Source organism: Manacus vitellinus, unplaced genomic scaffold (genome assembly GCF_001715985.3).
Source record: "Manacus vitellinus isolate BGI_N305 unplaced genomic scaffold, ASM171598v3 scaffold_5_pilon, whole genome shotgun sequence".
NCBI classification, from domain to species: Eukaryota; Metazoa; Chordata; class Aves; order Passeriformes; family Pipridae; genus Manacus; species Manacus vitellinus.
Window position 1 is genome coordinate 5149043 of NW_021940682.1, and position 27876 is coordinate 5176918.

Consider the following 27876-nt stretch of genomic DNA (forward strand, 5'->3'; position numbering starts at 1 on the left):
TTTTCACTCCATGCACTTTCCTCCTCATACTTGGGTTGCTTTCATCAACTAATAGTTGCTGCTGAGAATATCTGGGTCATTTTTCCACACCTTTGATCTCCCTTTGGGAGCAGGATCATCTACAGAAACAAGAAATACCCCGTCCTGCTGAGGAGCAGGCAAAGGGGCACTCTGGCCATGCTGCCCTGGCCAGGGCTTGGAGAGTATTGCAGATCCCTGACTTATCCCTGCATGGATCCTGGGATCCATCTTGATGACGGCAAAGAGTAAAGGGACCAGGAGAGGAGGAAAAGCTGGCAGGTGTCCAGCTAGGTTATTCAGAATGGGCTGTCCACTCTGCTTTCAGCCTGTTTCAGTATTGCTAGATAACAAAATATAACATATTATTGACCAGATTCCACTTTCTCTGCCTCAAAACCGATCTTCGTGACTGCTGTGGGTTGTTTTCAATAGCTTTTGGCTTACAAGAGCTTTCTCTTTTTTTTATTAAAATTTAAAATCGTTAAAATTTTGATTAAATTAAACCAAACAGACTTTGTTCTCCACTGGAAGCTGTTTATGTAACATCTGTTTTAAATAAGTTTAAAACTCAATCCATTCAACTGTGCAAAATAAAATGCTGAAATTACTATATCTGTTGGGGTTTTTTTGTTTTGTTTTGTTTTTAAATCAGACTGTTCACCATCCACCTGACTTACTTCCCAGGCTCAAGCTTAGTCCTGTGTGCCCGATGCAGTCCAGGGGCAGCCTGCTGGATTGACATCTGCCTGATCCACACAGCTGGCAAAGACCGGGCAAAATCGTTTAAAACTAATTGTACAAATTGCTGCTTTTTCGGATTAAAAAGCATTAGTAAGCAGAATTTGCAGTGTTTTTGTTGGCATTAAACGCGCTGTGCTCTATATTAGATCAGACAGCCGAACTTATGTGCGTTCCTGGGACAGTCTGAGCAGGGCTCCCTTCAGCCCCCGTCCCGTTTTCTCATCACCTCCCCTGCCTCCTCCTCCTCTTTATATATTCATGAGGCAGCACGGCCGGGGATAAATAAAAGCCGAGCGAGCCGGGGCGGCAGCACAGGAAGAGGAACTGTGAGTGCCGGCACGGATCCTGCCTCCTTATCTTTGCCGGGACAGCGCCGGTTTGCTGGAGAGATAACTGTTCCCTGCTCTCTCGGGCGGCAGCTGGATGAGCTCTGGATACGAGGAGGAGGCAAGCTAACAGTAAGTGAGTCAGTCTCACCAGGGATAAGATAACACGTTTTTTAGGATGTTTCTCTTTCAAAGTTCAGAGCCAGGTCTGATGTGAAGCTGCATCCATCCCGCCCCCCGCTCCCTTTCCAGCTGATTGCTCCCCCAGCACACCTTCACCTCGTGGGATCCACTGCTGGGGCCAAAGGTATCCTTGTGGGCCCACAGGTGGAGGAGAGCCTGGAAGCAGAAAACACGTGCACATGCAGGGACTTTCTGTGTAATTCAGAGGGGACCATTTCAAAATGTTGAGCCCTTCTCCAGCCTGTTTTGCTCTGCAGAGACTGGCGTGGAGGGCCACTAAAGCCTGGTGTTGAAGGATTATGTTGCAGTTGTGCTTTTCTGGGGAAGGGCAGAGCTCTCAGACTTCACATGTGCCTGTCTCCTATGATCTCTTACTACTCCCATGGTCTAACTTCCATCCTCTTTCTTCTGGGATTGCAAAGAAGAGACACACCTCTATCACTGCAGAGGAACCTGTGGGGTTTTCTGCCCATAAATAACCCCTCTGAGAGCTGGATTGTACTGAAAGGGTACAACAAGGTCTTTCCTTGACTGTAGGGAATCAGGATCTGATTAGCTCAAGCCAAAGCCAAAAGCACCTCAAGTCCTATGGCCCCTGCTTCCCTTCCTGGGACACTATCAGCACAGCCAGGGCTTCATCACCAGCACCCCTTATTCAGACAGGGCCGTATCCCAGCTTGCAAGCAGAGTCCTGACCCCACCAATCCCCCGTTCCAGGGCTAGACCTTTGCCATGTTGCAGGTCTGTGTGATGTGCTGCCTGTCTGACCCAAGGTTCAATATCTGCTCTTCACCCTCCCTGCAGTCTTGCTGTGTGCAATCAGCATCATGGAGAGTGTGCTAATGCACAGTCCTAAATGCAGGGGGCAGTGGTACCAGGTGCTTCCCTCAGTACTGAGCATCCAGTTGGCCCATCCTGCAGAAGTTGTGTAACAACTTCATATCCCAAGGGCTCATTGCTCAGATGTCACTTCTCACCTCTGCTAATGCTTCAATCTTTTCCCCTTTCCTAGGTGCAGCTCCAAGATGAAGCCCTCAGCTGGACAAGGTGTAAGGCTGGCATACCTCCTCCTGAGTTTGGCTCCTCTCTGCCTTCCCACCCCGCTCTGGAAGGACCGGGACTCCCTAATGCAGGAGGAGAGAGCCCGACAGACAGGGGGCAACTTGGTGCTGAGTAGGCAGGAAGAGCAGCTCAGTGCAAAGCTCGTAAACCTCAAGAAGAAGGAAGTTGCAACGGCCACAACCGCGGGACAGTTCCCTCCAAGCATGCACTTCTTCCGGGCCAAAAGCCTCATTGATCAGAGCGTGATGTTCAGCATCTTAAAGCGCATGCCTAAAGGTAGGCTTGGCCTAAGGATTGCTCATCTTACCCATCCTGGTCTCACCTTCTGCTTTCTGTGGCTGAGCCAGGGCAAAGCATGAGATGTGTGAGGCAATCTTGTGAGAGCTCCCTGGGTTCCAGGAAAAGCTCTGCCTCTGAGCTCAGGGACAGGGCAGGGGGAAAGAGGAAGAGGGGGATGGATTGGATGAATACACATTTCCAGGAATTGTGGCATTTGGTTTAACTTACAATATGGATCCTTCAGCCTTTCAAGAGCGAAGAAAGGACAGAGGAAGCACAGACAACAAGACATAACATCCACATTTGCTCAGCATGTTCCAGCCAGGGCCTTTCTTTTTCCCACATACACATTTCACAGATGTGCTACCAACCTTGACTTATTCCACAGCTTAGCCAAAAGTGCTGTATCTCCCAAAAAGACTTTCTGAGGGTGGTTCTGCAGCAGACCTAGACATCTGCTGGAAAGTCGGGGTCACTAGAGGAGGAAGGGGCTACCTCCAGCACTCCAAGTTTCTTTGCTTGTTGTATACAAATCAAAGCCTGAGTACTTCCAGCACTTAAAGTAGGCTTGTAAAAGGAAGAGGGAGCAACTTTTTACATGGGCGGATAGTGACAGGACAAGGGAGAACATTGTCAAACTAGAAGAGTAGAGACTTAGATGTTAGAAAAAAAGTCTTTACTCAGAGGGTAGTGAGGCACTGGAACAGCTTGCCCAGAGAGTTGTGAATGCCCCATCCCTGGAAGTGTTCAAAGCCAGGTTGGATGGGGCCTTAAGCAACCTTCAGCGCTTCTCCCTCCCAGTTTCTGCTGTGGGATGCAGATCCCTGTCTTGCAGCATCCTAATCTATTACCGTAAATGATTACTATGCCAGAAATGTCATTATCCTTTCATTGCCAAATTGAACACTAGAAAGAATTTAAAAGTACCCCTCCTCTTCACCTCCAGTGGGGTATCATTGATACCAAGTTGGAACCAAAACAGTTAACACTTTTCAACACAGGAGATATTAAAATGGGTTCTTGGAATCTTTGCAAGAGCCATAAGGTTTTAGGGCCAAGATCACATCTTTGTAGCTGTTTGAGTAGGATCTAATCTTGATAAGAGCCCCTGGGAGTTCCTGTTGTTTCAAGCACTATTGTCAGTTCTGCTGCTGTTCACATAGGAAAGAAGGTGACATTGCCAGCGAGAGGAGGGTCAGATCTAGACAGCTGCAGCATGGCCATTCTGTCACACTGGCTCTGCTGACAGCAGCAACCACAGTTCCTGAGCATCTTAACAGCCAGTCCCTCTGTCTGCACTGGGAGGCTATACACATTACACTCTATATTAGATTAGTCCACTATAAATTTTAGTCTTGAACTTTGTCTAATGCCAAATACGTATCAGTCTTCTGTCTTGTTCTTGCTATTCATGTTCTCCCTTTACCCCTAAGGCCATCAAAGCTATTCTAACTATGAGGTCTCCCCTAGACTAATAAAACACATATCTAAGACTTCAGCTCTCACAGTATCTTCCCTTTACAAAGGTGAAGTTTAGTTCAAGCACCAATGGCCTAAGGAGTCTCTGCAAAAAGAGATATTTCAGCCCAATGAAACGATGAGGAAGGTGAGCATACAGACGATGCCTCCTGTGCCAGGAAGGCTGGCAGTTGCCAGCAAACTGCACAATAACAGAGTGTCCCAGAGGCCCTTTGTGTTGGCCAGCAGCAGCTGTACAATATAAGTGAGTATGCTTTTGGTAAGGCATAGCAGTAGATTGTACTTCTGCATCTGAGTGCAATTCCCCACTGTATCATGGTCTGGGATTTTGGTGTATGCCAGAGTTTCAGAGAGCTGAAAGAAGAGCCACAGAATGGCTGCAAAAATTGAAGCTGGGATTCAAACAGCTTAGATACAGAGCTTTGCTTCAGCTAGCATGCCTTGTAAACTGCTGCCTACTGTGTGAGTTCCTCTTTAAATCAGTGGGGCCTGAGCCAGCTCACAGCAAAGTCTGTCTGAAAGACCTTTAATAACTCGGAGCATTTTCCATCCCAGTGGAGAAGCAGAGCTCCCTATTGATTTCCCCCCTCCCTGTGCTCCCAGGGACTTGTCACGCTCTGCCTGCCCAGTGTTTGATGTGGAGGGGGCCACATCCCCTAGCCCGGGGGAGGCAGAGCAGCCGCACACTCTTTGCTGGGAGAGGTCACTCACAGCCATCTAGAAGCTTTTCCAGATGCCCCTGGATGGGCAAACTCAAACTATTATCACATCAAATCTCGGTTCCTTCTTCTCAGCTGCCTTGACTCATTATTAGGACGTACTTGTCCTCCCACCAGGTGCTGTCTTACACCTGCACGACTACGCCATGCTGAGTGTGGACTGGCTGGTGTACAATGCCTCCTACCTCCCCGACTGCTACATCTGCTTCACCCACGCTGGCACCGTCCGATTTCGCTTTTCCAAGCCGCATCCTCCTCACCCACTGCCAGCCCAGTGCTCCCAGTGGGTTTTGCTGGAGACTTACCGGAAACAGCTGCACAACGTGACCGAGTTTGACAGCAGGTGAGTGAAGAGGGGTTGCAAACCTGCTGGTACTCCATGGCAGCACTGTGTAGCCAGCAGGATTATTTTGGTCCAACTGTCCCATTCCCTTGCTGCTCTGGAAGTAAGGAACTCCATTTAGGACTGCTTATGTAGAAAATGGAAATAGTGATATAAGAGATTGAAGGCTACAGCACTAAGTGCACCACAGTTAGAGACCATAAAAACTGAAGTTTTCTGCGTGCACTCACTCTAGTCATTTGCAGAGACACGCTGAGGACAGTGGTTTAAGTAGATTTGTGTGACCTGCCCCCACCTCTCCTCAGCACCCAGGCTGGATGTGCTCCCGGCGTGGGACAGGGCTGCACGGTGCCTCATCCAGTGAGGTACCCAACAACTGGATGAGGAAAGCCAGGTAGCTGATGTACAGGCTCTCCCCAACAGCAGAAGAGGCATTTATAAAGTCATTGCCTTGATTTGGAGTAAGAAGTTGGGCAAACTACTTATGTTAATTACTGCACTAGCAAAAAACCCCCAAAGCAGCCCAAAATAAAACCCAACCCAACCTCCCCCTCCACACACCAACCTTGCTTTCTGCAGGCTGTCTTTGAAACCCCACTGGCACCCACCACCCTGAAGCATTCCCAACAGGACCCTCACTCAGGCAGCAGGAGCTGTGACTCACCATCCTGCCCTCAGACAAGGGGTTAGTCTCAGCCTGGGCACTGCCTGAGCCAACAAACCCCACTCAGGACCTCTGCCTGGTGGCACTCTTCCCTCCTCAACATCCTTCTGCTAACAGAGCTTCTCCCCTTACAGGCAAGGCCTCCTATAGCTGTCCAGGAGCTCACACCTCAAATGGCTCCCCAGAGCATCACTCACCCTCTTGTAAAAGCTTCCCTCCTTGCAGGCATCTCCTGCCTTAACTGCTGGCAGCCTATTATCAGTACACAAGTCATTAGTTGGCTGCTCAGCAGCCACCTACCATCTAATCACTTACAGGTGGCTGGGAATAGCCTGGCTCCCCCTCCCACTGAATCATATCTGCCCATCCAGGGGCCATTGATCCCTGGACAAAGCCCTGCCTAAAAGGCCAGGAGAAAGCATACAGTTCTTCATAGGGTGGGGGCTGGAGAGAGCACACTAAATAATGCATGAAGTCAGACACTGAGCGATGAGGACAAAGGAAAATATTGAGTAGACATCCATTCAGAGGGCACTGCTGTCCGTGGCACTCCCGGGGCTGGGGTCTGCTAGGAAAAAATAGTATGGGATGTCATGTGATGAAAGAGTATCGCCATGCCAACACACAAGGAGAGGCTGGATTAAGGTGACACAGATGACCCTAATTACAGCATTTCCTAAGTGAAACTTGGTATGGTTTACTGTAGTGCCTCCCTCTTTAGGGAGGTTTTTTGTTCTTAAATAGAGACCTTTTAACTCTTAGGGAGCTGGTGTCCCCTCCACTTGGAAGCTGTCTGGTCTTTGTTCCCTACAGATCTGGAAAGGAGGTCAGGTTGGAAAGCTGAGGAGCTGCCAGACCTTTGGCATGATATTGCCTTCCCTTCTCAACAACAGCAAGGGGCAGGGCAGAGGAATCTGACTCTCCAGATTATCACCCACTCTCCCTCTCTTACAGAGGTACAGAAGGGAAGCAGAAAGTAATGCCAGACCCCAGACTCTTGACCTTGTATATCCTGAGGCTCAACTGCCCTGACACGTCATGGAGAAAATAAGTTCTAGTGAGAAGTCACTTATCTATGTCTTCCAAAGAGAAAACTGGTTCCCCATTAGCTCCCTTCCACTTCTACAGGGAATGGTGAGGAGGGAAAGATGACAGCATCAGCTCTTTTCAACCCCACCAGGAGACCCATAAATAATGTGCAAGAGATTGGATTTTGAAACAGCTTCACTTCCTTAGAGCCCAGGCAATTGCACTGGGTATTTAGAACTGTCTCAGGAGCAACCCTTAGTTGTATTTGTTTTCAGTTGTATTTCCGCCTCTGTCTGGTTGAGGCTTGAGGCCCAGGCATCCTATGCACCTAGGAGACTGGAGCTGTGTATTATTTGGTTACCTCTGTTCCTGTTTGGAAACATGACTTGTTTTCAGAGGCAGTATTACCACATTCCTCTTCTTTTGTGTTAGTTGTCTGTCTAGTAGTCACAAGTCAGAGCAGGACTTCAGTGTGTCAGGCACTGCACAGAGACATGAGACAGACCCTGCTGAAGGGGTCTCCCCAAATGTGGAGGAGAAACTGAGGCAGAGACCAATTAAGTGATTTTCCTCAGCAAACACATGCCAGAGCAAGTACAACTTTGGATCTCTCGCATCCTGGGTGCTCACTTATTCATTTGAGTAGGTTGTCCTTCATTTCTTGCCCTTCCATGCTCATCACCACAAAATCACAGAGGAGTCATTGCGCATAATGTGCAAACACACGGACAAGAGCCATGTTGAGGCACTTCCCCTCCTATTTTCATCTAATCCCTGGGTACTAGTCTAGGGGTGAGGAATGTTTTTGGCCGTCTGGAAATAGGTCTCTAGCCAGGAATAGGCCCCAATCTGTTCTGCTTCTCAGTTTCTGGAAACTCTCCCAGTCTCTTGAACATGTGCATCCCAGGCTACCTCTTTCCTGCGCTCCTCTTTGCCCTTGAGCACTGACAAGCTGAGAGAAAGCAGATGTCAGAGGAAAGAACGGATGGACAGTTGGGTGGTTTCAAGGAAGTGTCAAGGGAATATGGCAGCAGGGAAAGGCTCTCGTGCAAGACAGAGTGGATCAGCAAATGTGAAGGGAATAATGGAAATGTTTTTGAGAAGCTGCACCTCCTTCATCTTCCAGCATTCCTTGACCTGGAAGGGGTGGGAGAAAGAGATATCTGCATTACATTTTTGCTGTTTGTGTTTTTAGGGACATATACATTTTTGTGTGTGTGTGTGTGTTTTGGAAGGAAGTGTTATTGCTTGTTTCCCTCAAAAGAAGGTCTAATCATTCCTATTCAAAACACACATGTCTCATGGGCCAAGACCCTGGAGTATTGTGTTACTGGTAAGCTTCCAAAAGGATGCTATTAGGAGAGCCAGGAGACCATGGGCCAGGAGACAGTGAAAGGAAGGGAATTTTGCTTTGAGACTTAAAAGAAAAAAAACAATCCTCACTTATTTTCTCCTCAGTCCTTTACGATACAGGAGAATGCCATTTTTTTCCCCCTCAAGATGCAGCATAATGGCTACCATCTCTAAAGAAAGAGCATGCCCCTAGATATTTAGGGAAACAGCACTGACATTCCAGATATCTGTAAAATACCACCGCACACCCCCCGCCGGCAGCCCGAGGATTAAGGCCGTGCCCGGCAGCGCAGCTCCGCCGGCCCAGCGGAGCTCTCCATCACCAGGATGAAGTCATCTGTGAGGGAGCCGACACCGCGGCTGAGGCTGCGGGGACAACTCCCCTGGGCACCAGCGGCTGTCCAGACCACCATCACCTTCCCCTCCATGTCCTCTGACTGCCTTATCTCACAGAAAAATAGGGCAGTGTGCGCATTATGAGGGGGGGGGGGAAGAGAGAATAAAAATCTGCTACGGAAACAAAGCACTCCTCTCCCTCTACAAGTCTCCCCTTGGGGAGAAGAAGAGGGGATGAGAGAGCAAGAGAAAGCGAACGAACCACATGTGACAGATGTTAGTCACACTATTTAATGCACCACTGGAAGACATTTAGATACTACAGTGAGGAGAGGGGCATAATTACCCATCGAGAATAGAAAAAGAAGCAGGAAAAGGAGTCCCTTTAAAAACAAGGCAACAACACCATTCGCTCCTTGCATTCTATAGCACAGGAAAGGAAAACTGGGGGGAAAAACAGGAAAAGAGAAAGCAAACCCACAGTTGAAAATAAATAATCCATAGCTGGTCATTTTAGCTGTACCCCTTTGGGCATATCCATTGCAATAGCATTGTTTGGTGCATATATGACATGACATGGAAGGCTATTTGTAGTCTGCACCTGATCACTGGCAAAGGCCCATTCCAGAAAAGAAGGAAAAGATGCATTTATGAAGTTTTACTTCATCTGCATGAGCTACTGATGGCAAAAGCCCCTGAACCCTTAGGAGATTATCTGGTTATCAGGGATGGATAACTATTATGCAATAAATCTTCAACAGTTGTAGGGATCAATAATCAGTCTCAAAGGGAAGGGGATTATAAAGAAAAGTACAGTTTGATTTATGTGCCTTTAGGAGCAGGGTGGTGTGGGGATTTATTGCTGTTTCTAGCCCAAGAGCACAGGCTAAGTAAACAAGCACAAGTTTGTACAGCTAGATTTAAAGGCAGGGAGCGGAGCCCTGCGCCCGCTCATTGCTGGAGGAGCCGAGTTCTCACAGGACAAGGGGAGAAAGTGGTGGGAGCCCGACTAACCACCCATCCTTATCTGAAACGAAGCTGCACGGAGTGGCGAGAACGGGCTTGCACGGCCTTTTGATCCACGGGGAGGTTTTTCCCTCAGTGCTTGCAGGGCTGGTGGGAACAGCCCCACTCGGCTCTTGGCTCCGGGCAGGTGCTCTCCGCTGGCATGCGGAGCTGGAGGGGAGCTGCCCTTCAGCCAGGAGGGAAGTGGAAAAGTCTCTTTTCCCCAGCTCTTCCCCAACGAAACCTCCTCCCCCCTCCCTGACGAGCGGCAGCACACCCTTTCTGCCGGTGGCTGGCCTCCACTGCAGCTCGGGCAGCTGGATCAGCACCTCCAAGATGCTCCTGGCTCCTGCATTCCTGGTTTCTAGGGTGATGCTGCGGTGTCTCCCACTGCTGCATGCTCCCCACTGCCCACCCCTTCCATGGTCCAGCTCAGTCTCCTCTGGTTGCATGGATTACTGAACAGTAGCTGGGGTTGCCCAGTGTCCTGTGATAATGGCACCAAAGCCCCTATTGTAATGCATGGGAAGGCAGAGCCGAAGTTGCTGTGGAAACCTTAACTCTGAATTTTCCTGACTGTTGAGCATTTAAAATCTCATCCTTAACAGAGTATGAGCGTCTCTTTATGAACAGTTTTGCTTCTAAAATTGTTCCTGGCAAAGAAATTAACAGAGTGAGGAAGAAAGGAAACTGCAGCCCCTGGAAGAGCACCCTTAGAGAGTGAAACAGCAGGCAAATCCTGGGGGAATGGGCTCTGTTTTATGGGCATGATGGAGGGACTCCAAAGGCATATCTCTGTCCAGGATGTCTTAGTTTATGAGTTTGGACCAGATCACATTTTACATCTGTAGCGGGGGGTGGTGCTAATACAGAAGCGTCCTGGACGAAGATAATAAGACCACAAATCAAACCCACACCTCCCATATAACAGAGCAGAACACTGCATGAGGACGGAGGCCAAGACATCAAACACAGAACATTATTAAAGATCAGTAGCTGTTATTGAGGGGAAACAATATACTGGGATGAAAGCTGAAGCATGGCTGAAGGTATTTCTATCTGAACCTGCTTAGCCCCTGACACGAGATAAGCTCCAGGCCTGGCCTAGCTGGTGAGCCCACCCACCTGCAAGCAAACAGCTCTACAGTTTCCTGCAATGCCTTCCATTTTTCCACCCAGGAATGAAGTTAATCACCTCTATACTGCCATTTAGACTTTGCCCTGAGAAATTTATTATGAACTCCTCTTCAGGTGACCACCAGCTGTTGCCAGAGGCTTCAGGTGGGATGAAGGCTATCAGCTTGTCAGAGGATGGTGTTGTGGCACAGATGCTCACTCTGTCCTAAATGCAAGCTGTCACTCACAATTAGATAATCTTGCAATTACTGGCTCCCTTAAACTCTGCTTGATAACACTGCCCACCGTCTCTCTGGATTTCTGAAGGAAGTTTATATGCCAGCTGAGTTTATGGAGGAAATAGTGGGAGTTTCCATCCCACTAAGGAAAAGCCAGGACCTTCTTGTCAGCTGTTTCCCTGAAGAAGGTATCAGCAAGGCAGGCAGGCAGGGTGTCAGGGTTGGTCCACTGGTGGGGGAAAATGATTTGTGATTCACAGTTGTTTTCCCCCTGCTTTTTTTAGATGGCATATTTTGACAATATGAAGGTACCAGGACAACTTATGAGCTCAATAAGCAGGTTGGTGGTGGCCCAGTACATGGCATCTCCTGGAGACTCAGTCTGCCTTTAGGTGGTGAACAGAGGGCCAAGTGTCATAACATTTTACATGCACTGAAAGTGCTTGGGGGAATGTATTGTCTGCAGGAGTAATGTACATGCCTACTTTGGGAGTAAGGATACCCCTGGGCAGCAGAGTGCAATTCTTGTGATATAAAAGCACCATACTTGCTTTTGTAACCCCATTACTCCGATTTTGTCCTTGAAAAAGGGAGGGGCAGGTTTTGAACACCTTGTCTTACCCTGCTTACAGCTCAACACGTCTTGTATGACTTCTGTACCAGCCATTAGAACAGTAAATACAGGTGGCAGAAAAATGACCTGAATGCTTTCTAGTTGCACCAGTTGCTGTTACAACTGTTGTACTGCAGTGCCAACAGGCTCTGAGTTAGATTTTGGGCCCCTGTTGTGGCAGGAAGGGCTTTGCACCTTTTCTTGGTCCTGCCCAGGGAATATGTGCCTCCTTCAGCACAGCCGCTGCTCTGCTGCTCCCCAGAGCATGAGAGAGGGAGAGTGTCATGTGCACAAAGCTTGGTCTCTGACAATGAAAGTCACACCTATCCTGGAGGAATCTATTTCCTCCTGTACCCAACACTCAGCTGCCAGCTGGTGGCTTTTTGCATGCTGAAAGCCAGTTGTCCTGTTTGTTCTCCTCATTCTTTCTCTTTTCCCTTCTCTACAGCTTGCTGAGAAACCTGACCCTGGTGACAGATGCCCCTGAGCAGGCCTACCCTTCTCAGGCTTTCATTTGGAAAAGATTTGAAGAAGTCTTTCTCATTGCCTCTGGACTTATCTGCTATGCACCTGTGTTCAAGGCCTATTTCTACCAGGGGCTGCTGGAGCTCTATGAAGATAACGTGCAATATGTCGAGATAAGAGCTATCCTGCCTGCAGTACGTATTTTTTGGCCTCTCTAGTATTCTTTTAAATCCTCATTTCTCCATAACTTTTCTCAAGCCCTATCTTGAATTTAGTTTTTGGATGTTTGCATACCTGCCCTTCTAAGGATGCTGGAAAACCTGGATCATATTCAAAGGTCTTTGTTGGAGATTTGCATAGGCAAGGGCTTGAAAGTGAGACATGCTTTGTTCTTAATGGCTAAGGGAGATACCTACTGTGGTATCAGCACAAAACTGCATTGTACAGTCTGACTGGGAGCTGTGTCAAAATCTTGCTTATTGGGAAGATGTATCTCAGCTTTGTCTGCACCAGAATCACCTGTTCTATGGCAGCTATTCTCAAAAAATTTCCTGTCTTGCATACAGACTCATTCTGGGATAGTTATGTTATTTTAAATCCTCAGCTTATTTCAGAATGATTTCTCTGAATAGGCTCAATAAATTGGCAAAGCACTGTCTTGCACAGTTTGCAGACAACCTAAAATTTTGGCTATGTATTTGAAGCATGAACTGCTCCTTTCATTGCCCCTAACACTAAAATCTGCTGGAAATGGTTTAGGCTGTTCTCCTTGTGTGTCACCCAGAGCTGGTCAGAATATCCTACAAAGCCACTCTGCCCTAATGCCTTCCCAAGCAGCAGCAGACCACACCACTGTTCTTTGGCTGTGTAACAGTTCCCACTTTCCCAGTGAAAATTTCGACACTGCAGGCACACATTTCCCATGCAATCCTCCAGCCCAGCTCCAAGAGGGGTAGCGTGGAGTTGGGAGTTCTGTCAGAGGGGAAAATGCCTTACCAAAGCAAACAAATCAGGGCTGCTGCTCCTCACTACACCACCTACCTCCATTTCTTAACTGTCCATTACAACAGGAATGAAGCTGCTGTACAAGGTTCATCCAGAAGCATCTGAAGGACCAGGAGGTGGTGGTGGGTTGTGCATGGGAATGCAGGTATCAGTTTGCTGCTGGTGCCGCGGCATCCAGTGGATTCAGTAGCCATGCTGATGTCCTGCTGGTGACTTAACTCCTTAATGTGCCTGCCAGCATCTTCCATAAATCCCTGCCCTTGCATGCAATGGCTGGGGGGTTCCAGCCAGCTGCAGATGAATGTCTGTGCCCCAGCAACCACCTCTGCTGTCAGGCAGGCCTCCACAGCCACCCCCACCAGCACACAGGCAGGTGCTGTGACAAATTTGGAGGCTGATCTGGCTTTGTCCCAACAGCTGGGGAGCAGGGCTGCTGACCCTGCCCTGTTGAGGCTTGGGCTGGCCCCACAGCAAGACAGGGCTTCAGGCTGCCACTCAGTCGTGTCTGAGATGAGAAGAGGGTTTTGACAAGGTTAAAAAAAAAAAAAGGAGGGGGAGAAGACCACAAAGCTTACGTGTATCTTACTTTGCTGAGGGTTGTCATAAGGCAGTTGCTCTGAACTCAGTCACCATCTGTCTTCGGGGTACCTCAAAAGAGAAAATAACAGCAATGTCAAAATGCCTGTGCTGTGAGACAGCGCAAGCACTGGCATCCCCCCAGGTCACACATGTTTCTGGGCCAAGAGAATCTGCGTGGGCCTGACTGGAAAATACCCTGCCTTTACCATCAGCCCTTAGACACGGTTGTAAAGTCTTTTGAAGGGAGGCTTGGCAGGGAAGATTTGCTTCCCATCCAGCTCCTAATGCTGGCTGCCGATGTGGGAGCCTCCAGAGCCCCGGGGCTTGCTCACACCCAGCAGCTCGGTGTGCTGTGAGGTACAGGCAGGCTGCCTGCAGCCCAGGTACCACAGTGAGGGATGCCAGGAGCTGCAACTGCCCTGGACTGGAGTGCAGCGTGGGCAGGGAAGGGACAGCCGGGCTGAAGCTGGGATGAGAGGGAAGGGAAACACTTTGCTGTTTTAGTCAAGGTGAGCAGGGTGTGACAGGAATAACAAGATGCTCGTGTGGCTGGAGATCCTCTACAGGGCTTGGACAACAGCACTGACACTGCAAAACCTCTCCTTGCAGCAAAGCCTGCCAGAAGCGGCCCCTGAAGAAAAGTAAATGAACGCTGGGATTAAGTGTGAAACGGCAAACATTGTGGAAAAGCCCCCCAAGCCCAGCTGTGTTTGCAGATTCAGCTGTGTAAAGTCTCACATTCCCATGGGCTGCAGCTGGGGAAGAGTTCCCTCTGAGCATCTGCAGCTGCCCCACGGCTGCTGGTGCCTACAAGGGGGTCAGCACAGCGCGGGGGCTTAGTGAGGCTCATCACTGCAAGGGGCAGCATCAGGCAGAAGTAAAACGGTGGAGAGGAGCAGCTGAGGGGTGGAGGAAAAGGGTGAAAGAGAAAAGAATGGTGAGAAGAAAACTGAGGGATTCAGCCACCATTGAGCGAGCAACTCCAGGCAGGGCTTTTGTGCATTAGTATCACTGGGGGCATTCAGTGCCTACACCCCCGATGAAATCAGGGCAAAAGCCCTGGGTACAGTCTTGGTAGTGAGGAATCCCCAGAGTAAGCTGATGAAACAGAGTATGCCAAAAGAATTATTCTTCCCAGTTTGCTGCCAGAGAACTGAGAAGGCATGGGAAGACTAAATGACCCTCTCAAGGTCATGGAGCAAACCTCTGGCAAAGGGGAGCAGAAGCCCAGCCCAGCTGGTAGCTTATGGAACTCGGCCCTCGCGTGCCTTGGGGCTGCCTTGGCTGACAGACTGCCACCGCAAGGCACAGAGTGTGGGAGCCGCCAGACGGCTGGACAAAACACTCCAGCATTTGATACGGACGTGAGTAAGAGGTCATGGTCTCCTCTGGGTACTCAAGGGCACTTGCTTACCGTGTCTGAACATGGAGAAACTTGTTTCTTGTATCACATAGGAGGGAGGAAAACCGTTCTTTGGTTCTTGCCAGCTGGTAAAGGCTTCAAGAAGAAAATATTCTGCACAGATTTAGCTGGTTTTTTTTTTCCTGCCCTGTTCCTAGGACCATAACACATTGTTTCTTCCAAGGTTTTCTTCAGTTCATTTCTCCCACCTTCCAGTAAAACATCTCTTCTAACTACTGTTTGTGATGTGCTTTTCATCCTGCAGGTGTATGAACTGGATGGCACCCGGCACAATAAATCATGGTCTGTGGCAACCTATCGGGAAGTGACCAGGCAGTTTGTGAAGGAGCACCCTGACTTTGTTGGAGCCAAGATTATATTTACAGCACACAGGTAGACAGAGGCTGTGCAGGGCTAAGAGCGGCCCTGCGTGGCCGGCTGTGCTGGGAGGGAGGGGGCCAGGCCAGGAGAAGCAGTGCTGAAGTGCCACAGTTGGTTAGCAATGTCCATGTGTGTTGTCAGACCCGGGGTGTTGACTCCCGAGGCATTCCCTGGCATGTGCAAAAGGCTGAGGGTGAGAAATCATCTATATAAGTCTGTGTACGTGCGAAGTGAGCAGGGTTAGCTCACGGTGTGCGCCAGAGGACGGGAGTCCGTGAGCCCTGGGTGCGGGAACGAGCAAGGGAAGGGCTGCTTGTGTGCGTGTCCAAGCCGTGCGTGCTCCCTTCCCGAGCCTGGACACACTCCCGGTCTCTGCAGGAACCGAAGCAGTGACAGCAGTGCCCGAGTATGGGCACTTGGTGCTGCGAAGGCCCCCGTGGGACCCTGCAGACGCTGCTCTCCCGGCAGCCTTTGTACGGTATGTTCGTGCTGCTGCTCGCAGGCGGGCACGAGGCTGTTCTCCAAGTCAGCCAGATGCCACGAAGTCATGTGAGGTGATCCTGAGCAAACAGAGCAGACCTCTCAGCAGCATTTACTCGCTCTGGTTCAGCACGGTGCCGTTTCCAGCTCAGAGCTGGCTTGTCTTTGGACAGCTTGGATATGGACAGAGTGTGTCTGCAAAACGAGACGAGATGTTAAAGTCTGATAGGGCTGGAACAACCCCAGATTTAAAACTCTCTTGAAATGCAGTCAGTGTCTCACCTCCCAACAAAACAGTCGAGAGGGGAAAAAAAATTAAACATTTTCTCTCCACGCTGTTGTGTGGATGTGAAAGCCAGTGAGTCAGACAGGCATGCCTCAACTCAAGTGACAGCAGGGTCTAGCCAGGCATTTCCTGGTCATTCAGGGGCTTCCTTTCATAATATCAATTTTCTGCTGCTGTTACTCTGGAGACCTGAAGCTGGTTGTCAGATTTGGGAGCAACTTGCATTTTGGAAATACCCCTGGGGGCCCCATTTCACAAGTCAAACCCAAAGAAGGCGGGCCCACGGGAGTGAGCCTCTGCACTGCTTTCTCTCTCTTGCTCTTTAGGATGCTGAATGTTTCCCAGATTAAAGAAGCCATCGTCACTGCCATGGCACTCAGAGCCCAATTCCCAGACGCCCTGGCAGGCTTCGACCTGGTAACCGTGTTTCTTCTGTGGCTTCACATTAACCCCTAGTGATATAACTACATGTATGATATGGCATATGTTGTATACAAGAGGCAGAACCTCTGCTGCTGTACTGAAATCAGTGTTAATGGATTTCAAATCCTCCAGCTAAGGATTTTGTTCAGGGTAATTGGCAAAATCCCCTGAAAGAATCAGCTCCCCACCCCACAGCATTGCAATTTCTGTACAGCTGGCGCCTCAGTGATATATAGCTGTTATTCCCACTATCTTCCCAAGTGTGTTCAAAAATACCTTTCTTTTTTCCTCTAGGTTGGTGATGAGGATGAAGGTCATTCTTTATGGGACCTGAAGGATGCCCTGACCATCCCGTATTCCATGGGGGTCAGCTTGCCGTACTTTTTCCATGCTGGCGAGACTGGTAAGCATGAGGGCTCAAGGCCTGTTATTGCTTACAGAGGCAAGACTGAAATCTTGCAAAGCACAGAAGAAGCAAGCCTGGATGTATCAAGATGATGTGTGTGTATACATGTGTACATAATCAGTTTTCCTTATGCTTCTCCCCATGTCAGCCTGTTGCTGTAGCATTCCTACAGGACCACTCCCTTACCTACTCCCTGCTTTTGACTGCAAGTGTCACGTTGCTCAGTGTCTTTGACATGGAGTCATGCTGTGAGAGTTATTGCTGGTAGCCATTTCCTTCTTGGAGCAGCACTCACCTCCCATTCGTAGTGGCAGGAGAATTCCTGAGCCATTATTTTACATTTTAAGGTGAAGGAATATCTGAGCCAGCCTTGAGTCTTAACTGGATACGCTCATCAAAGTAACCAATGTACCCTTCATTTCATTAGTGGGGCAATGTGTATTATTCAGTCAGTATGGGTGGGATTTATTCTAACCATGCATGACAGTTGTGTCTAACTTGTGCATTATGTGTATTGCTTGTTGACATCTACAGAGAAGGGGTCTACTTCTGAACTAGTTTCTCTGGGCTCCTTTTGTAGCCACGGGCAGTAACAAGCTCTTCTAAGGCACAGTACATCTCACCCTGTTGCACTCCTCACAAATTATTGCTTCTCTCCATTGACAATGAATGGAGACCAGCATGATTAGCTTAGCTGTAAGAGCAGCACTGTGGACATCTAAAGCCAGGTGAAATGAATGGATATCTCTGTGCTGAGCAATATCCTGGGCAGAATTAAATCCCTGTTGTGCTGAAAATGCAAGTGGAAACCCTCTTACCTCGCAACTGGGGCATCTATTAACAAAATCATCCAGCAGTTTGAGAAGACATACTTCCTCACAGCACTGCAGTGACTCTTACCTGTCTCTGCTCAGATTGGCAGGGCACCTCTGTAGACAATAACGTGCTGGATGCACTGCTCCTGAACACCAGCAGGATTGGCCACGGACTCGCTCTCATTAAACACCCAGTAGCCAAAAATTTGTCTCTGAAGAGGGATATTCCTGTAGAAGTCTGTCCCATCTCCAACCAGGTATGTTGTTAAAAGCCTAGTTCTTGGGGCTGGGACACTGGAATGGGGTTCATCACAGCAGTGGGGAGCAGCAGGGAGCTGGGGGGCAGCTACAAGTTTTGATGCACACAGGCTGGCTGTTTCCCTTGCGCCACATTACACTGCAGTTTGCTACATAGACACACACTGTGAATATATATAAGGCTTGTAATACCAGTCAGCAAAAAAAATCATTTATATTCCTACCCAGAGGAACTTGGGTAGGCAGTCCTCCCTAGTGGAGATGAGGCCCAGAGCCAGGGAGGTATCTAAAGAGACATAATGGAAAATACTTCAAAGCCAGGAGGGCCAGAGGCTGAGAAGCAGGGATTGTAACTGGAAGTCTCTTGGTTTTGTAGAATTCATAAGCAGCGGGAACTCTTCTGCAGCACATTAACGTGGTGCCCATTGTCCCCTGGGTGCAACAGAAAGGATACTCTGGGGTAGAGATGTACTGGTGTGAGCCTTAAGGGAGAGAACACTGATACCAGCTCCAGACGCCCTGAGCTAAGCATCATGGCAAGCATGTAACCAAAAGACTGTTCCTGAAATGCTCGCAGTCAAATCGTTATACATAATCAGAAGTTATTCACCCCACTGGCCTTGACTTAGGCAATTCATTTAAGAAACTCATCTCCTTGAGGAGACAAGTTGGTCCCTCCCACAGCAGTTCAGAGCAGAATGCACTCTGAACAGCCCTCTGGAGGCTGTCCCTCCCGGGTGACTCCCTGCTGGCACAGGCAGCTGTGGCAGGTATCCCAACACGGCTACAGCAATAACCTGACGCGGTGTTGTCTCCACCCTTCCCACCGAGGTCCTGCTGCTGGTAGCTGACCTGCGGAGTCACCCTGCAGCTGACCTCATGGCTGAGGGGCATCCCATTGTGATCAGCCCCGATGATCCCCCTATCTTTGGAGCAAAGGGAGTCTCCTATGACTTCTACGAGGTGTTCATGGCCATCGGAGGGATGAATGCCGACCTGAGGACCTTAAAACAACTTGCGCTCAACTCCATAAAGTAAGTTCCTCACCTCTCTCATCTAGCCATAGTAATCATAAGGAGACTATCAGCTTGCTCCCCAGAAACCCGCCGTATTTGGGTTTTGGCCCCAGAGTCTCCTCTGCCACATGAACTGGGCTTCCATTAATCCAAAATCTCTGCTATGTGTCTTCTCCAAAGGAATGACACAGTGACCCCAGAGGCTCCTCTACCTGTGCTCTTCCTTTCTGTAAATCTGTGTCTCAGTTTATTCTTCCTTTTCCATCTTTTGTGAACTTGCCTTCAGCACCTGGTTCTGGGTATGGGAGAAATCTTATGTCTTTGTATCACTTGTCTATTTCTGCCAAAATTTGACTTGCTGCAGTGTTTGCTGTGGCTCACCTGGGAAACACAGGAAAACAACCTACCAGCATTTAGTTTGAGTGCGTTTAACGACTTTTTTTATTTATCTGGGCAGCTCTGAATGTCCCAGAATAGTTTGGATATGATGCCCAGGGTCTCTGTGCACATTCCTCAGTTGTTGCCTGTTTGCCAAATCCTGTGCCAATCCTCTAGGCAATCCCAAGTCCCTGCATGGCCAGGGAGACAACAAATACTCTGATTTCCTACCAATTTGGACCAAGCCCAGGGCACATCTGAAAGCAGCAGCAGTGCTGTCTCTTCTGTACTAGTCAGTGGTTGCTGCCCAACGAGTCTCCAGCTGATGCAGACTGAGCTGTTTGTCCTCATGGTGCAGGACTCAGTAGCTGCTGATGTGGCTGTGATGTGTCTTGTCCCAGCCTGAGATCAGCTGGCAGGAGCTCCAGGCTCTTTACACTGTGTCACTCTGAGCGGTGCAGGCATGTCCTGCAAGGGTTAACATGTTGCTGTTTCCTGCTTTTTCATTTTGGTGTTGATCTTGAAATAGCTGCCCCCTTGTCTCCTGTCCGACACTGACTTTTCTCCTCCTCACAGATACAGTGCCATGCTACCGGATGAGAAAGCCAAGGCCAAAGAGGTCTGGCAGAAAAAATGGGACCAATTTGTGGCTGACCTCTCTGATAGCTTTTTAAGGGAGCCTTAAAGAGTACAAGACTTGTCTCAGAAGGCATTTGGCAAGCCAGAGTGATTGCTAGGAGGGAGACTGCTTCTTCCATGTGACCTGAGCAGATGAATGAACCTCGAAGTCTTACCTGGCAGTGGGCAACTCTGGTAAGCCAGGCTTAATGGGCTTAAAACTGAGAATGAGGTGAACTGTTCTGTGAAAGTCATGGACTGGAGGTAAAAGGGAGGAGTGAGCCTTTGTAGCAACCACAAAAGACCGCCCCACTCAAAATAGTCAAAACAGTTAAAAATTGCCAATGACCAAATCCTGACATCCTTATTCAGGAAAAATATGCTTTCCAATTAGGGTTAGCAGGAGCTTGGCAACATGAGGATCTCTGAATTTCGCCTTATCATTACAAAATGCAGACCTTGTCCGGAAACAGCTCAGACAAACATCCAACCATTTGGGCCACTGACCTTCAGGAGAGCAAGGACTGAAAATGACTCTCGTTACGTTTAACCCTGGGCCTGCTGCCAAAATAGCACTGCTAGGTCGAAGAACCAGTCATAGGTCTGATGTTTGCTATTTCAGGCTCTACCATGGCTGGAAACAAGCTGATGGAACTTGCTCCCAGAACATTTAAGCCTGGTTGCACAGTGATCATAATGCCAAAAAGAGGTGTCTGAGCTGCCAATAGCTTTTTTTACTGCAAAATCTTTTCCTGTCCTCTGGTCAAAAGGAAGCCAAAACACGTTTCATCTGAGGAAAAAACATCCTCGCTTCCCAGATCCAGCTTAATTAAAACTGTCCCCCCAGACAAGGCCATGTTAACACAGGCCTCTGCATTTATAGGAAACACCTTGTGATTTTAGGGGGTTCCACTACTAGTCTTTGTTGCCTAACTCAGAGTGCAAATGTATCCTTATCCAGCCTGTCAGGCAGATTTTCACCTTGGTGGAGAACTGCTCTCACACTGTGTATATCCACAGTGCTCATTTGGACCTCTGTGACTTCCAGCTCTTTGGCAAAAAACAACTACACAATAAATAGTCTTTGGACAAGGGAATTCCCTTTCTTAGCATTACCAAAAATAACAGGAGGAGAACTAGTTGCAGAGAGGTTTAAAAAAAAGAAATCCTAATCAGGATGCTAAATAAATGCAGCAAAGTCATTCAGCACAGATACCCCAAACATGCAGCCAGGATCAAACAGCATTTCTCTTTGACTTCAGTACAGTTATGCTGGTTTGCATCAGCCAAGGGAGAATTGACAAAAATTCCTGCTGAAAGACAAGTCCCTCCTCTGAGCCACAGACTTGCAAGGACTGTTGTTTCCTGATCTGACCAGCTTGGGCAAATTGGCTCCTTTAGGCTTTCTGCTAATTGTCTCAAGCTGCCTGGCCATAGTGCTTATTTCCACTGACCTTGGTTGAAACACCTTAGCAGGAGGCAAATACACTTACTATAGAAATGGATCAAGCTGAACAGCCCCTGCATCCCGTGTTAAATTGCCCACATTTCACAGGCTGCAACTTCATCTCTAGTTATCTCAGAGGAAAAAAAACCAAAACAACAAACACACTACAAACCCCCCACCACAGAAAAAAATAAAACCACAACAAACCACAGGTGTGTGCATTGCAGAAGCCAGCAACACAAACCAAAGAAAGCAAAAAGAGAGAACCCAGTCACACCCCTTGATAACGGGGAGGCTGCTGGCGGGGGGGATTAAGTGCCTCACATCCCCAGCCCTTTTCAGCCACAGCTACCTCTAGTCCAGCTTTCTCTGCCCACATTCCTCCACAACCTCCCTCAGAGCACCAGCAGATGCTTTTTGGCAGGCTGACCTTTCCTGGGCCTTGATGCAGCTTTGGTCCTGGAAGAAGCTTTACACCGGAGGAGGAGCCAGAGTAGAGCCACTTTCCCTCCTCCTCCATGGGTGTTGCATACAGAGCTCAGTCTAAAGTCCCCAAGGTAGGCTTTGGTCATGGCCAGGCTATAAATGCTGACTTGGGAAATGCCTTATTTGTAATGCTGCTGAGGAGAACTGCTGCTAACCAATGACCCAAAGCCTCTGAGCAACCTGATCTTTCAGCATTGCTATATGTGGATGGACAAAGATCCTTATTTGCCACGAGCTGATTCTCCCTTAAATAAGCCTCTTTGCTGCCAAGGTGAAGCTAATCATTACAGAGCCATTGTGTGAGGAGGTGAGTTCCTCAACACAGGTTGACCTAAGTCCCCTCCTTTACTATTACAGTAGAAAGCTTTCAGCTCTTCTTGCATGTGATGCCTTGAGGGCTCGAACTACTCTTTGGTTCTCCTCCCTCCTCATTACCTGCAATAGTTGCAGGGATGGATCCTAATTTGCCAAATGCCTGCTGGAATCAGTTTACCTGTTGTTGCCTTCCTAAGAAAAGCCTGTTGTGCACTTGGCCATTTACCTACTTTGCAGCCAATTATCTGGAGCCACCAGTGAGTGATGCTGTTCAGGATTACAGCAGAAACAGGTTTCTACAGAAATCACAGGATTGTACAGGTCTGAGATGACTTTCAGATGAAGCCCTCAGAAAGGTGCAACAACTCTACAGGACTATGTCTGCATTTGTGACTAGCCTAGTGACTGCACTTCTGCTGAAGGGATCCATCTTAGCTTTGGGCAGAGAGAAGAAACTTTTCTGTCCTGGTCATATATGTATGTTTAAATGTGAACCTGAACCATACAGAGGGGCCTCACTCCAGTGGTGTGGCCTTCCTTGGATCCTTCCTTCAACAGGGCATTGCCATGTGTGGTGACTGGGGCTTCCCAAGAGTCCTCTGGCAGCAGATGGGCTTCAACCATATATGGGGCCTAAGCAAGTGTGAGAGAAGGAGGGCCAGCCTGCTTTGCTGCTGGGGATCAACACTTCCTTGGAGTGGCCTTAGTTCTGAGAACGGTGCAAACTGAGAAACCCAGATTGCATCCTCACCTCTCTAACTCCAGGCACGCAAAAAAGGAGGGATTTAGGCTGGACCACAGCAGTTATAAAAGATCCATCTATTCGGCCTCAAAGCTTTGGGTAAATTTGGCTGCAGGGCCCTCTTTCAAGGGTTTTGCTGCCAGTCTATCCCCATACCTTGGCTCCCTGCTCACATTTGTTGGCAAACACATCACATATAATGCTTTCTTGCCTGTTGCTTTCAGAACATAGTCTATAATTAAATTTTTAAACCCATTTAAAATGTGGGGGTTATCTTTCCTTCCTTTTTTTTTTTCTTCCCCCACCAAAAAGAACAGAGGATACCTGGATTTGATGTGAAGTTTTAATCTGGAACGTGCAGTGGAGGGGGATTTTTCACATCACTCAGCCTGGCATAGAGTTATCAGGGAGTCTGAAATGTCTTCACAGATGCATCCAGCTGAGGGCTGTGTCTTCATACAGAGACCGCCTGACAGACACGATTTCCTTGTGCTACCTCTCCTCCCACGACAGTTTTGTACCATCTATGTGGTGGTTACAGCATGGGAAAGTAGAGGAACTACTCAAGGTCATTCACCCTCCTTTTAGCAGGGTTTTAATGGAGGAAAACAAGGAAAAGAGTAAATGCTATGTGATCATCCTATTCTTTCTGAATCTGGCAAGTGCCTTGTGGAGCACCAGGTAACTACATGGTACAACAACCTGAGGCTCTTTGCCCCAAATGCTGGTGGTGGGCATGGGAAGAAAGGAGTAGCCAGAGAACTTCAATATCTGGGATGAAAGAGGTGGAGACAGACACAAGGGTGATGGGAAGCTGAGTAGGGCAGACATAAAGAGGCAAAAAGAGCACCTCCCCCTCGGTCTCCATCCAGATTCAGGAGCAAGGAATGAGAGTAGAAAATCCATGGGGGTTTCTGTGAGGGTTACTTCAAGCAGCCATAAGAATACATCAAGCCTTATGCCTGTTATCTCCCCCATTTGTCTCTCCCTGTGGCCTCTTCAGGTTCAATTTGTTTAAATGGGAGGTGGATGGAGCTTTGTTTGCAGCACACAGGTCTAGCAGTGTTTGCTGCAGAGCATCTTAGACTGCCTTTGGGGCAATTTAGAGAATGAAATGTTTGCCTCCTGGTCAATCACTGCCAGGAAATGGCTGATCCAGCACTAGTGGTTGCTGTCAAAAATCATGCCAATAAAAACAGAGGAATAAGGTGAGTGGTTGAAAATGGAGATAGGCCCAAGTGAGCAGCTGGGTCTGTATGTCATGTGAGCCTCCATCACTGCAGTGGGACTACACAGATTCCACATGCTAAGCAAAGCCCTCTGGCCATAAAACACAGGGTTACAGATGCATTTTCCACCAGCTTCCAGTGCTCAGCCTGCTTCAAGGTTTTCTTCCTATATTAATCTTTGAATTAGCCTCTTCACAAGTAGCAGAAAGACATTTCTTTGGACAGAAACTTACAGTTCTAATTGGCTCAGTACTTAATTCCTTTCTTCCTGGGCTTGCAGCAGTTGCAATCACAGCAGGACTATCAAGTGTTTTCTGTGCACTGAGGGACAGGCAGGTGAAGGGTCTGGCTCTCAATTCTTCTGGCTTGTCATTTTTATCAGGCTGTGTCCTCCCCCCTTGGTCATTACAGGATAAGAAAAGCATTTTACTGTATTTTCTCAACCTTTAGCTTGTCCATCATTTCATGAGCAGGCTGCAGCAGGGAAAGAGAAGAGATAAACCGTGGGGGGAGGGTCGGTTCAGGCCATTAGAGCCTCTGCGGTAAGAAAAAAGATGGAAGGTGCATCTACTTTCGAGGGGGATGTTAGAAGGTCAGGAAGAGGGGGGTGATGACAGGGCTGTGAGTCCAGAGAAAACAGAGCTGCAAAGTTTACACAGGGACCCACGGGAGAAGGCTGTGGGCAACTGCCTGTTTTGCTTGTCTTCATAGTCAGCTATGAAAGGGGGTGGGATAAACATCTAAGCACGGTGTAGACAGGGAAAGAAGAGGGAGTCTCCTGTGGGCTGGTGTGAGAAGGGCAGACAGGCGATCCCTAGGGGTATCTGGGGATATGTCTGTTGCCAGATGTGGCCGCAGAAGAAATCACGAGGTCCATCCATGTATATAGCACGCAAAATGGGGAGCTCCTAGTAGAATCACAGAGAAAAGCCTCAACTCTTGAAGGGAAAATTACACAACCGGGCATTTAGCACAGGGACGATGGGCTAAAGTCTGCCCGCGGTGCCGGGAGGGGCTCCGCAGCCGAGGCAGAGCGCGGTGCTTGGCAGCCGTGCCGCTGTCGGTCCCTGCCAGGCTCAGCCTGTGCCCGACTGCTGGCAAACTCCCTCCGGGCTGGTTTAAAAATAAGCACTTCAGCCTGTTGGGCGGCCTTCCTTGGAAAAATAAACACGGCAGCCCTGCCAGCCCGCCGGGGCGCACACACGCACACCTCGGGGGCACCTCCTCGACGGCGGGTACCCCCAGAGTTCACCTGGGATCAGAACAACACCCTCGGCCCCCAGCCTGACCCCACATCCCCCAGCCGCACCCCTCACCCTGCCAGGAGCCCCCCGAGCCTTGGCGGGGTGCGGGGGATTCCCGCAGGTGAGCGCTGCGGGCCCGCCTGCGCCGTGGAGCAGGAGCGCCTCCCGCAGGGATCCGCGGGAAGAGCGGGCACAGCGGGATAAAAACCCGCAAGGAGTGGGGAGGATAAAACCCACGCCCCAAAAATCCCCGAACTTCAGGATGTTTAAATAGACTAAACCGTTTCTTTCTTTTTTTTTTTTTTTTCTTTTGCAATGACATCCTCTCTGCGGCAGGGAACTGGTTGGATGTCTCTCGCGGCTGTTTCACAAGTCTCAGGATGGGGAAAAAAAGGACTAAAAGTATCCTTACACTTACAAAGAAGGGACGGACGAGACCCCTGCAATGCAATTCGGTCTCAGAGGCACTGAGACCAGGAACCAAAACAACCTATCTAACTTGCAAGTGGTTGTATCGTTAAAAGGCCATAAACTCACATTAGCCAATACTCTAAGCAGAAATCACAGCAAATCAATCATATTTTCGCTCTGGCGGGAGTGGCTGCCTTGGTGGATAGCTGAGAAACATTCGAGACAAGGCTCTTGTGTTTGTCATTAATTTCAGAAAGCCTTTGCCCCTCTCTCTGACTTTATTTTTCATGGGTAGCCAAAGGAGGTGTGGGTTGGGGGTCTCTGGTTTCTACATAGTTGAGAAGGCATACTTCAGACTAGCTGTAGCTGCCTGCCTCGTGCTAGTGGAAGAAGGTTTGAAGCCCAGTTCTGCAGGGAACTTAATACTTTCAGTAACATCTCCAAGGCCAGCATAAATTTTGCCAGAGCAGGAGAAGCTGCAAACACTTGCGAGAAATTAAAGCCATCCTGGCAGGTTGAGGAAATTACATAAAATAAATGGTAGGTAATTCAGTTAAGGCAAAGGCACTTAAGGAGGAATAACCATCTATACAAATGTATAACGCTGAGTTGCCAGTGCTTTAATAGCTCTGCAGAAAGGTCTCTGGGTGTTAAAATGGGTCAAAAACAAATTAAGGTTGGTGTTCAAGGCAATGGAAGCGTAAAAACAAACAATTACATTGTTTGGGTAATTGATGCCTAAAGTCATACGTGTTAAACCTGCCCTATCGGAGCGAGTCAGGAGACCTTGAGCCCAGCCAGAAAGCAAACAAACATTGTTTCATCTCCATGACTGTGAAGTGAACCTTTCACTTTCCCCAGGTCTGGAAGGGCCTCAGCTGAAGTCAGCGTCAAGGCTTCTTTCCCATGGCACAGGAAAGAGGGAGGCAGTCCATCGGAGAACATAAAAGATGACCAGAGTTTTAGAAAACTTTACGATCTGTGGGAAGAGGACCACAAGACTTGGCTTTACAGAGAAAAGACTGAGCAAGGGCAGGGCAGCAACTCACAGAATCACACTTCCAAGACAAAGTCCAGCCTTTGACCTTGTCAACTAGACCATGGCACTGAGTGCCATGTCCAGTCACATCTTGAACATCTCCAGGGGGGTGATTCCACTACCTCCCTGAGCAGTCCATTCCAGTGTCTCACCACCCTTACAGTGAAGAAATTCTCCCTGATGCCCAACCTGTTTCCCCCTGGCACAGCTTGAGGCCATGTCCTCTTGTCCCATCACCAGTTGCCTGGGAGAAGAGGCAGACCCTACCTCGCTACAACCTCCTTTCAGGCAGTTGTAGAGAGCAATAAGGTCTCCCCTGAGCCTCCTCTTCTCCAGGCTAAACCTCCCCCACCTCCCTCAGGTGCTCCTCATAGGACTTATCCTCTAGACCCTTCAGCAGCTTTGTTGCCCTTCTCTGGACACACTCCAGTACATCAGTGTCTTTCCTGATTTTGAGGGACCCAGAAGTGGACACAGCACTTGAGGTGTGGCCTCACCAGTGCTGAGTGCCAGGGGGACAATCACTCCCCTGGTCAGCTGGCAGAGGTAACAAGTTGCAGTGCAGCCCCTCGGCACGCACACTGCGGGCAGGGTAAGGTGTAACCACCTTAGACTGAAAACAGACTATGGGGAGATGCCTGTGCAGCCAGGAGGACCGGGCTGTACAGCACTGGAGTGATTTCAATCACAGGCCGAGGGACTCCTGTTCTTTGATTTTGTGAAGGGCTGAGATAAACCCGGTGTGATTGCTCTGTAGAGGTCTAAGCCTTTTGCTCCCAAACCTTTCCTCTGCAGAGATTTTGCCTCTCCCATGGCTGGGCTGCTTGTATCCCCTTCACCCCCTTTTCCTCTCCAGGGTCGCGCCCCGCCAGCCTCGGTGCTTCCCTCACCCGCTTCTCTCCAGCTCGCCCCCAAACCCACAACCCTCCTTCGCCCCGAAGCA

General features: G+C 48.9%; 1 protein-coding gene and 1 long non-coding RNA gene across 4 annotated transcripts in view; one reads left to right on the plus strand and one right to left on the minus strand.

The window, feature by feature from the left end:
• LOC108641066 overlaps nt 1-21992 on the minus strand; it is a 29120-nt gene extending 7128 nt beyond the window's left edge. Inside the window, exons 1-3 of one of the 2 annotated variants that reach the window (XR_001921737.2) lie at nt 21898-21992; nt 13565-13626; nt 5128-5250 (exon numbers count right to left, since the gene is read on the minus strand). This is a non-coding gene — a long non-coding RNA (uncharacterized LOC108641066). Of the gene's footprint in view, nt 1-5127; nt 5251-13564; nt 13627-21897 lie in introns of those variants that run through there. The other variant, XR_001921736.2, reaches the window with a different exon arrangement.
• On the plus strand, nt 1080-21753 carry ADA2 (adenosine deaminase 2). 2 transcript variants are annotated; one of them, XM_018080807.2, is made up of 10 exons: nt 1080-1224; nt 2284-2609; nt 4928-5153; nt 11957-12167; nt 15225-15352; nt 16433-16523; nt 16824-16932; nt 17850-18007; nt 18840-19042; nt 19979-21753. In XM_018080807.2, exons 2-10 carry the CDS (start codon nt 2297-2299, stop codon nt 20085-20087), a joined length of 1548 nt encoding a protein of 515 aa, XP_017936296.1. In that variant the 5' UTR covers nt 1080-1224; nt 2284-2296; the 3' UTR covers nt 20088-21753. The 2 variants fall into 2 exon arrangements, with proteins under 2 accessions (XP_017936296.1, XP_008918839.2); XM_008920591.3 differs by having other exon boundaries at nt 1080-1220.
• Nucleotides 21993-27876: the final 5884 nt, after the last annotated feature.